General features: G+C 39.6%; 1 protein-coding gene across 1 annotated transcript; it reads left to right on the forward strand.

Annotated features, from left to right (window-relative positions):
* The first annotated feature begins 6719 nt into the window (after nucleotides 1-6719).
* LOC134623834 (low affinity immunoglobulin gamma Fc region receptor II-like) lies at nucleotides 6720-11160 on the forward strand. Its single transcript, XM_065470026.1, has 6 exons — nucleotides 6720-6750; nucleotides 8839-9102; nucleotides 9182-9427; nucleotides 9514-9696; nucleotides 9811-9896; nucleotides 11014-11160. The coding sequence occupies exons 1-6, from the start codon at nucleotides 6720-6722 to the stop codon at nucleotides 11158-11160; spliced, it is 957 nt and encodes a 318-aa protein (XP_065326098.1).
* Nucleotides 11161-11425: the final 265 nt, after the last annotated feature.

Raw genomic sequence — 11425 nt, forward strand, 5'->3', positions numbered from 1 at the left:
TATAACTAGTGGGTGAGAAAAAAGATGATGATCACATCATCTTTGTGCTACATAATAACAATAACTGTTCTTTTAACACACATCCTGTACACTAACAGTGTTTTTATAGTTGTAGCATATGCAGTGATGTCCTCTGTGTGTGTTTTATTGTACAGAAAGTCATCCAGCTGTTGTCCACTCAGCCCTGAGAACTGAAGACATCAGTTATGGACAAACAGCTGTGTGACCGAACAGGCCCTGAGGTACAGCTGCTCTTTATTCACTAATAACAAACTAAATACTTATATTTTATGTCTCCGTCTCACTGTCTAAACACTCAACAAAAAGTTTCTTTTTATAACCAAGTCACTGTAATTCATTCTGCTGACACTCTCTGTGATACAAACTACCAAACTAAACACTTTTAATTTGAATGTTGCTCTGAACAACATCAAACTGTTCGCTGTTTGATGTTTTTCAGGGAGCAGTGGGACAGCTGACGTCGCTCTTCTGATCAATTATTGATTCAGGAAACAGCAAAGCATGAAACTGAGTTTATGTCTGGAAGATGTCAGATACATAAACTTCTCCTTAACATAAAGATTAGATTTTATTCTTCTTCAGACTTTAACTGTGATGCTCTGATACTTTCACTAACATTCTCCTGTTGTCTTCATTTACTTTACATAAACATGATGAGTTTACAGAGCTGTTTATTCTTCTCATGTTGAACTGTGTGTGTTTGTGTTCAGACTTTAAACCAGAGCCAGACGTCGTCTACTCCTCACTGAAGTAGTCCACCAGTCCAACCACTGATGTCCAGCTGCTGGTCTCTAACTGGTCCACACAGCCACACAATGTTGATTTGCATATATTCTGTAGTGTCTTCTCATCATAATATACACTCTCAGTGTTTGTATGAGTGTATGTTGTATAACTAAAACATGAATGTCATGTGTACAGCGTTGTCCTGCCTTCTCTGCAGCATCCATAAACTTTGCTGTCACATGTTGTTCCTGTCGTGTGGTTCTGTGGGTTTTAGAAGTATTGCTAATGAATTGTGTTTCTAACTGATACACACCTCTATTCAGAGCAGATAAGAAAGAACAGACAAACAACTTAACCTCAACCACAGACTAAAAACAGCAGGAACATCTTTCAGTGCCTGAAATAACTCCGAACAAATGGTTTGTCTGAAGAGTTGAGTATCAATTTGTGTGAAGTCAATCAAATTGGTAAGATTTTACTTCACCAAGACTAATGTTGGATTAGTTTTAATTCTAAACAGGCACTTTTTCTGTTCACAGCTTTTCTATTTGGGGTTTCTAATGAATGTTAATCAAATCAAAACCTCAACACTAGATTAAATTTCAATCAGTGAGCTGCCTTCATGTACAGTCTGAGGGATTTTCTCATGTGTAAAATTGCTGAAACTGTCTCCTCACTCTGTGAGTCACACCTCTTTGTGCTAAAGTGCCCACTAGTGGAAAGTTGCTTTGCATGACATTGTTCTTTAAACATGGCTGCGTGCTGACAGTGCCATTATGCTGGACGAGTCGCTTGTGTCGTGGATGTCGCAAGCCAATTTTGACGTCACATCCTGCGTCATGTAACACAATCTTTGTGGCACATTGGCTGGTTGTCACTTCTGGATTTTTATAACTTGGCATGTTGAGCTGCGGTCGCCACAGCTGTGTTTAACTCACAAGTGTGCAACCATGTCAGTGTTTACCATATTTTTTATGATATTACACTACAGGGGGTCAGAGACATACAGACATACAAAAGTTTGAAAATGGGAAGAAAACATCTTCTCCTAAAGCAGTGCTAAAGTGGCCTTATTGTCTTAATGGCAACACCCATTGTTTAGGACAGTGGTTCCCAAACTTTTTTTGCCGGGCCCCCCTTTGTTTACAAGAAACATGTTATGGTTTCCTGCGCCATAATGATAAACGTATGTGAAACAAGTTTGCTGCAGTGAGAGACCATTACAGCGAGTATACTGAGGCCTTGAGGCCTTAGAGGTGTGAGGTGGAGGCAGGCGATGAGATCTGAGTGAGTTTTTATTCCAGTTATGCCATATTTATTTATTTTAGCTGCTGAGATATTAGATGAAAACAATAAAATGTAAATATCCAGTCTGTATCCCCAGGATAGGTATCCCACGCAAATCAAGCCTACCTCAGTTAGCGAGAGACTTATAACTGAAGCCACTGAATCTTGGAGTGTCTGGGAGTCATCCAGCGTTGAGGTACAAGGATGCACCGATGAAAAGTAGGTTACTGGAACAAGAAGGCACAAGTGGGTATGGGATGAGAATAGGGCACTTGTTGGGTGCTACTACACAGATAATCCCAAAGGAAGGTGTTACATGAAGGATGTGAGGATCTATGGAATCTTTGATACTCAACATCTATTAAACTAAAATTTGAGGAGGTCCAGTAGGAGAAAATCTTCTCAAACATAGGTCCAGGACATCATAATGTCTAACTTATGTTATGATTGTGATAGAGAAGCAGCCTTTTTTTAATTAATATCTGAACGTATGAACAATAGACTGTCAAATCAATGAAAATACAAGTTAAAAACATTTCAACAAAATTTATTGTTAACACTGAAACACACAGTAGGCCTACATTAGATACAGGGCTGCTGTTTAAAATGAATTAGAGAAAATAAATAAAATGGTTAAATTGTGCATCTTAAAACATAGTGCTTAATTTCAGAAAAAAATAGCAGCAGCTTGAGTTTCCCTTTTTCTTTACCTTTTACATCTCGACTTGACAGTCTCAATACATTTTCAACAGATAACATCAAAACTTTTTAACAATTTTACAGTTTCTCTTTCTTTCACCACCTTATATTCCACTTCATCACTTTCTGTTGTTCAATGAGATAACTGAGCTTTAGTTTGCTCCACTAGGATTTTAAATCTGGGCTGGAATGGTGTCAGGGCCATTCTCATACACATGTGTAGATGCTCATTGGTGAGCCTGGAACAATATTTAGTTTTTCTTATGTTCATTGTGGAGAAAGCTTCCTCTCAGCTGTATGTGGAGCCAAACATGGTCAAGATGTACAGGGCTACTTTCCTCAGATTTGGGAAAGCTGTCTCAGAGACCATTTGGGGCCAGAAAGTGGCAGGTTCAGTTCTTCCAAACTGCTCTTTCAGGGCAACATCTGCTTGGAGATCAACCAGTTGCAACTGGAGAGGCCCAGCATTTGCCCACTTGAAGTGCTGTGTGACTTCCTTTGAGAACCCTCTGACATCAGTGATGAGAAATGGGTTCTTTATGAACATGGTGAGCTGCTGCCCAAAGCTGAAGCTATCAAAACGTTTGCTGAAGTTTTCAATCAGCTTATCAACAAAGTCAACAAAAGAGGACACATCTCTCTGTCCCTGAACCTGTTCCTTCACTGTTGGGAAGTGTGCATAGTCTCCTTGCATGTCTTCTTTGAACACGAAGTTTTATCTGAAAGGGGCAGACAGCTGTCATCAGTTCACAAATTGAATTGTCCTTGCCTTGCTTCGGTTCATTCAGGTGTGAAGTGATATCAACCAAAAAGGCCACAATATCCATGTTTTTCCCATCATTTAAAAAGAGAGAAAAGTTTGTTGCTTTTTGACTTTCCAGCTCTTCCAAGAAAGCTGCTACTTCACTTCTGATGGACCAAAATCTCTCCAATGCCCTGCCTTTGCTGAGCCATCTCACTTTGTTGTGAAGCAGAAGATCATCAGCATGTGCATCAACTTCTCTGAGGAATTCCCTGAGCATCCGATGCTAACAAGAAGAAGAAGATGCCCTGATAGACTTTATCATTTTCATTGTTTTCATCACCTCAGCATACTCATCTGACAGGGTGCAGCATAAGACAGACTGGTGAATAATGCAATGGTAAGAGATTAGCTCAGGATTGTCTTGTTTCATTCTTGCTACAGCTCCTTTCTCTCTCCCCATCATAGCAGGGGCTCCATCTGTGGTTATTGAAACCACTTGGTTTGGCTCTGTTCCTCACTTTGTTAACATTTCCTTAATGGCCAGGTAAATATCCTCTCCTCTTGTAGTGCTGTGAAGGGAAGTTACACCTAGCAGGTCTTCACAGAACTCTTTCTTATCATTATTGAAGAAACTTACATAAACTAACAGCTGAGCATTGTCAGACACATCAGTGGACTCATCTACAGCCAAGCCTACACATGGCGTCTTATGAATAGCTTCTTCCAGTTGGGACATCCTGAGCTAATATTTCACTTCTCTTTGTGGCTGTTGACGCTGACACAGGTATTTGCTTTATTTTGTCACAAAGCTCTTTTGTTTACCCTCAAGTAATGTTTCTGCTACTGCACTCTTTGACAACACCTGCATCTGTGAAGGGCTTTTTGTGTTGACCTAAAATCCAAGCAACTCTGAGGGAACATTCATGAGCACATTGTTGGGCGGTGAAAGAACTGGTTAAGATCCTTGTGGATTGATCATATTGGGCTCTGAGACTGCTAATTTCCTGGGACCTGAGTTCAGACTTGGGTGGGTGTGATTGTTCAAAGGCTTTGTGCTTTGTCTCATAGTGGCGTTTGACATTGCCACTTTTAATCAGTGCCACAGTTTCTGAACATATGAGACACACTGGTTTGCTGCTTGCGGCCGGAAGAATGAACATATATGCGTCGTTCCATTCAGTCTTGAAAGTTCTATTTTCGGTGTCTACTTTTCTCTTTTTTTGAAAGCGCCACAGTTGTTTTATCTCTTGTGACTCCCACTCATGTCTTGTCTCCCTGTATCGTTAATCGTCTCGCTGTCATTCGCCGCTCACTGTCTCTTTCCTCTGTCTGTCTGTGTCTCCATTCAGCGTCGCGATCGCCTTTAATGCACAGATTTGATTGGCTAAGTAGTGTCACGTGGTTGGCTTACCTCGCACACAATTGGTTTGTATGTTCCCTTGTCTAATATAATGTGACATTACCGTTATTAAATATAATTTAATATTTTGTCCATATAGGATGGCGTCTGGGTCCGGACTCGGACCCCGGTCCGCCTGTTAGTGACCCCTGATCTAGACTAATGGTGAAAAAACTAGTAAATTAGTGTTCCAACATTTCAGCACAAATGAACCAGCAGCTAATAAATGGGGCACGTCTAAACTGGCTAACTGAAGGCCAGACAGTCCTAATCCCCACAGATTGCTAGAAGGGAACGGTCCAATCCAACAACCGGCTAATAACCTGGAAGCTACGATGTCAGGCATCATAGTGGCTGAGATGAACAGGCACATGGTGCACATGAGCTCAGATTGAAAAATTATTATTTTCCAATCTGAGCTGCAGCAGCTCATGTGTTGGATCAGACTACACAGGCCAACATTTGCTCCCCACATGCATCAGTGAGCCTTGATGACCTTGTTGCTGATTCATCACTGTTGCTTCTTGGACCACTTTTGACAGACACTGACCTCTACACACTGGGAACACTACACAAAGTAAGAATACGACACACAAATGTATTCTTTCTTGTCTGGAAAACCAGCAGGGGGCCCTGACTTCTTGATCCTTAAAGCATGTTCAACTCAGACTACATGGGCACAAAGTGAGCATCTCTGAGCCCAGCTCTGAACATGTGCTGTCTGTGTGCTGCCACAGATCTGATGAAGGATTATAAGATTCTCCTTCACTCTTTGTTTTAGATTTTCACACGTCTGAACATGTGAAAATTACACATCTGAATAACTTAACAATTACAAATACAGATATCAGTGTCACAGGCAAAGTCACTGTCCCCTGATCTTGATATGAATTTGGTTGCGATGGCAAGGCAAGAGAAAAAGCTCTTCCATCTCCTTACTGAAGGCGGAAGCTGATGTTTTGGTTCTCACCTCTCCACCTGATCAAAAAACAGACTCAATATAATGTGTGTGAATCAGCACTGCAAATCTAAAGTGGTCATTAAAATTACCTTAGATTTGATTAAATGTTCCTGTGGAAATGTGAAGAAGAAACTTAAACACATGAAATCTCTTTACATGCCTTTCGTACATATGAAATATTACTCATGGATATATATCTGTAAAAGACAAATTCAGTGTCAATTACTGGAATGCAGCACTGAACATGAGAGGAGCTAATCTCAAAATATGTGAACCAATCTTCCAGTTGCTCTCTGGTCTAGAGTCACTGTAAATTTTGCAAAGAGTCAGATGAGGCAGAGACGCAGGAGCTGTTGTGCATTCAAAGATGTGTCTGAGCAGCTTCCAATATAATTTTGTATGAGAGTAGCTTTGTAGGAAGGTGAGATAGAAATGCAGAGGGATGAACGGCACAACACAGCTGAGAAACAAAGAAAAATAATAATACCAAAAAAAAAGAGAAAATCCATATTTCCATATTTCTTCGACATTTACCGACGAAACATGAACATGTAATTTACACGTCCTTTCCTCTGTGACCGCTAGAGGTCGCTTATTTTCAAAACGTAGGTTCGGTCATGGAAACGTGCTGGAGCAGCTGGTTTAGAGATAGTTTTTCTTCTTCTTTTTTCTTTTAAGGACAGTCTGGTTTTATGAAGTATTTTCAAGGCGTTGTTATATGATGAAAAAATATTTTCCGTTTTCGTTTTTTCCACCCAACTACATCGGAAAAGGTTTTAAAAAGGGGGGAGGGGGGTGGGGGGCACACAGAGCAAGAGGGAGGGGATTATTTTTCTCGTGTCTTCAGACTGTAAGTAAAAAACATGTCACACCACTGAACGATGAAAGAAACTTCTCTGGGCTGTCTGCTCAGTAAGTAAAAGACGTCTTTAAATTGTTTAATTGTTTAATTTTTGTTTAAATTATTTAAATTGTAGATATTTCTTTATCTTTCCTTATTTTTATCCTTTACCTTTTTTTTTTAATATCGTCTCGCTCTTTTAACCCTCGCCTAACTTTGTATTTGTGTATGGACACCAAAGGAAGAATTTCATTGCACGTACAAATGGCAATTAACGTTTTGAATATTGAATCTTGAAATTTTTTATAACGGATGAAAGAAAATGACATAAACAAGAAAGTGAAATAGAATTGAAAGCAATTTTAAAGCACAAAGCAGACGCATTTAAGCCGTGAAGAGCAGGTTTAGCCGTCTTAACACAAATGAACAATTTGTGAAAAACTGAATTTAGCAATTTAGTGATTTTTTAAAAAGGACTGCACAGTGAACATACATTTATTAATATACATGCTTGTCTTTTAGACAATGCATACAAAAAAGGCTACAGCATGAAAACAAATTAGAACAATGCAAAAACTCAAAATCTTTCCTGCTTAACAATAAACCAAAAATTCCTCTCTCCCCAGATTAAGATATAAAAGTTTCACATTTTGACATGAAGCATAAACCCAATAGCACAGAATATCTTCTCTTTATCAGACACAGCAGTAAAGAAGATAATATTACTTATCACTTGACTGATTGACTAATTGATGAAATACTAAATTGTTTGTGAAAACTCAAACCAACCTTTTCTCTTTAGTTCTGATCTCAGTGCTGAGCTGCACAACACACCAAGGTCAGTAACCTTCTTCTGTCTGTTTACATCCTTTAAATGTTTAGTGATGTTTCCCACCAGGACTGAAGCTTTGAAGGCAACAACAACAAAAGCAAGCAATTAATTGCATTAATGGTTGACAAAATTACACCAGATAATGTCGTTGAATACATTAAATCACCATCATGAACAAATTTCGCTGAAAACATTTTTCGCCAAAGCTTGTCTCATTTCCACATCTCTTTGTCACATCTTTGGTTTCAGACATTGTTCCTCATTCCTTGAAGGACCTGCTGTTCATGTGTTGAAGTTTTTTCAACTTTAATCTAGCTGTCAGGAAAACAATCACAGAATTAGTTTCAGGTTTAGTGTTTTTTTTAATCTATGGGTTTGTAATCATGTTGGTTTTGATAATGATAAAAAAAACTCAGGTCACTCAGGCACAGCTGGCTGCCGGCGGAGCTCACGGGCACGTCACTGCAACCCCCCCCGGCTTCTGCTCCGCGGCTGCTGAGTGACCCCTCATCTGGGACTCTCCTCAGCTCTTTCTGGGATAGTGGCGCGGCTGCCCCTCTGTTGGTCTTCCTTGGTCTCTTGTGTTCTGGGGGCCTCTGGATGTCTGGAGTTTTGATCTCCTCCATACCTGCTTCATGCCCTGGAGGACGGGGCAGTGGCCCCCCACACCCTCTAGCAGATCATTACATGAAGGAACCTTTTAAAAACAAGCGCGTTCATGCTCACAGGTGTACACACGGGTGATCACACACACAAACTACACCCTTTTTGGCTCCTACCTCAAAGCACACTGTGCGCTGTCGATCTCACGTGCTGCACAATAATGTTTAATATTTAGTATTTACTGTCATATTCCCATATATCATTGTGATGTTGTTTATTACTCTCGTTTTCTTCTGCTTGCTTTCTTTTTTCTTTCTCAACAGGTGATCCAGGTGATCGATATATGTATTTTTTGTCTGCTTATTCTGTTGGTTTTTGGTTTTTGCCCTTTTTCCCCGTCCCTCTTCTCAGCTGTTTTTCTTTCCCTCTTTCTTTCTCCCCTTTCTTTCCACCAGTCAAGTCTGTCCCGTATTCAGCAAGTGAAAATAAAATAAACAATAAAAGGTGAATCAAATGGACCATTACGGCAAGGCTGGGATGGTCCATTTGGTAAAGTAAATCCGTTGGGCATCTTTCTTCGCCTTTAGACAATAATTCTGATGGCAAAAGAACCAAACGGGACAGGTTTAAAAAAAAAAAAAAAAAAAAAAAAAAAAAAAAAAAAAGATAATGATAAAAAAAAAATAATCAGTTGTTGTTGTTTTTTTAATTTTAACTCTCTCAGCTCGTCTGACTGTGAGTCCCAGCAGCTCTCAGTTTTTTATCAGAGACTTTGTGTCTCTGAGCTGTGAGGAGGACGACAGCTCTGCTGGATGGACTCTGAGGAGAAACACAAGCAAACAACAGAGGACTCAGTGTGGAGATGGGTGGGGAGAAGCAGCTGGTTCTTCCTGCAACATCAGCTACATTTACACATCAGACAGTGGAGTTTACTGGTGTGAGTCCAGAGAGGGTCCCATCAGTAACATGGTTAACCTGACAGTCACTGGTAAGCTGAGTGTGTGGAGTTAGTGTCGATGAAGCTGTGTGTAAATGGATGAAATGCTGTAGTTTGTCTCTGTGTTGAGGTGGATCAGTGATCTTGCAGAGTCCTGTCCTCCCTGTGATGGAGGGAGATGACGTCACTCTGCTCTGTAAAACAAAGACCACTCCCTCCAACCTCCCAGCTGCTTTCTATAAAGATGGCTCCCTCATCAGGAAGCAGCCTACAGGTCACATGACCATCCAGCATGTTTCCAGGTCTGATGAAGGCCTCTACAAGTGTGACATCAGCGGTCATGGAGAGTCTCCATCCAGCTGGATCACTGTCACAGGTGACACACTCACCTGTCTGTGTTTCTGCAGCTTTCAACATTCACAATGTGACCACAACTTAGTGACTGTGTTTGCTTTATTTTAGACAAACACACCACCACACCTCCACCTACATCCACACCTCTACCACCTCCATCTTCATCTATTTTTCCTCCATCACTGTCCTCCACTGCTCTCTCTGTGTTGTCATTTCTTAAATCAATCTGTGGGTTCTTACTGGTGTTACTGGTTCTTTTGGGGGGACGATGTGTTCACAGGAAAACTGAAGGTGAGACTCAGACTTTGTTTTTCACAGCAAATTATTTTGATGTAATATTCACTAATATGTTTCTCTCAGTATGAAACAAAAAATTATTTCGCTTTTCATTCTGGCTCATTTCAGCTGATGGGGGAGACGTTAGAAGTGACCTGACTCACAGTCACAGAAAATCTCAAGTCATCAACAACAGCCAATCAGAAGAAGCAGAGGTAATTTTTAATACATTGTGTGTTGAGGGTTCATGTTTAGATTCAGAGGTTAAAAGTTGGTTAAAAGAACTCTGTGAAGTCAATGAGCTTAAAGTAATGTGTTAAATGCAATTAAAGCTCCTTAAATATTCCTTGTATAATATGTATTGTCCACTTTACATGTGTTAAAGATTGAGGAATAACTATTTGAGTCAATTTAGCTTCATCTCAAAAATCTTTCTTCCATACTTCACTTTTAATAAGAAAATAAATGAATACGTAAACGCATTATTACTGTTATTACTATGAATCTCTGAATCTAAATATAACTTGCATAATGTAACATTAATGAAATGCCAAGTTTCAAATTTATCCGCCTCTTATCATAAAAATTACACACATGCAGATCATATTGCTTCCTGTTGGCTACACTGGTGTATTTTTTACTTTTTTCTACTGTGGATTTTTTTTAGTTTTAGTTTTTACATCCTCAATTTCTTCCTCTTAATTTTAAAGTGATGTTGGTTATTTATTTTTAGTTTTTACCTCTTGTTCGGGGTATTCTTGCTACCCTGCTGTGCAGGTGATACACAACTTTATGAATACAATAACTCAATATGTACAAAAAATCTCATACAAGTTCAAACATTGGTGACCTTACCTCACATTCAGATGTAAAATTGTCAGAAAAGCTTTTTAATACAAAACGAGATATAGGTCATGTAGGATTTCTTGAAGCCATGACATAGCTGTATTTACTCAGGAAGATATCATATAGACTTCTCATACTGATAGATTAGCTGCATCTACTGATAATCTCTGACAATCTGGAATTTGGCAACTTCAACACAATTGATGCATTTTTTACTTTGCAGGTTTCTCAGTGTTGCAGTATAATATGTAGCTGTACTAGCAGCACTGTTTCAGTCTTTCACAAAACAACATTCAAAACGTTTTCCCAGTTCACATTCAGTGATTGTTCATAATAGTCACTCTTCTTCTGTAACGGGACAGATGTTTTTTAATCAATTTTCATTTCAACATTAAAGTCTGAAATATCTTTAAACCTGGTAAAAGATGACCTGGTAGTCTTGTCTTCTAGAACTTGTGCTCACCAGTGTTTTTGGTCCACCTAAAGACAGGAGAGAAGAAGAGACCAACAGAGAGCAGAGAGCCTGAGAAAGTAAAGGATGTGATACAGGAGAGAGAAGAGCCGTGTTATGCTCAGGCCACTTTCGGCCGACAGAACAGAGTTGTATGTTCTGAGTTTGTAGGTGACCGTTAATGAATGCTGTTCTTTGCATGTGTTTTTCAGCCTGTGGTTAGTCCGTTAACAGAAACTAACAGCTCTGTGGTCGTAATGTTTCCTCTGTCAGATAAAAATACTTCATCTGCTCAGGTTGTCATGCAGGACTGTTAGTGTGCAAACAGAATCACACAGTTCTGCTCACATATATGTCACAGTTTTATATTTCACTGGTATGGTTTGAATCATTTTATAGCTTGCATAACGTCCTGTTCCAGTCACTCTGTGAGGACCCTGGTTAATG

This window comes from Pelmatolapia mariae, linkage group LG3_W (assembly GCF_036321145.2).
Source record: "Pelmatolapia mariae isolate MD_Pm_ZW linkage group LG3_W, Pm_UMD_F_2, whole genome shotgun sequence".
Taxonomy (NCBI): domain Eukaryota; kingdom Metazoa; phylum Chordata; class Actinopteri; order Cichliformes; family Cichlidae; genus Pelmatolapia; species Pelmatolapia mariae.

Bases quoted from the DNA above. Each gene is read 5' to 3' on its own strand.
- LOC134623834 (XM_065470026.1), top strand. From the start codon at position 6,720: ATGAAAGAAACTTCTCTGGGCTGTCTGCTCA. The intron at 6,751-8,838 runs GTAAGTAAAAGA...TAACTCTCTCAG, and splicing joins TTCTCTGGGCTGTCTGCTCA to CTCGTCTGACTGTGAGTCCC. The intron at 9,897-11,013 runs GTAATTTTTAAT...GTCCACCTAAAG, and splicing joins GCCAATCAGAAGAAGCAGAG to ACAGGAGAGAAGAAGAGACC.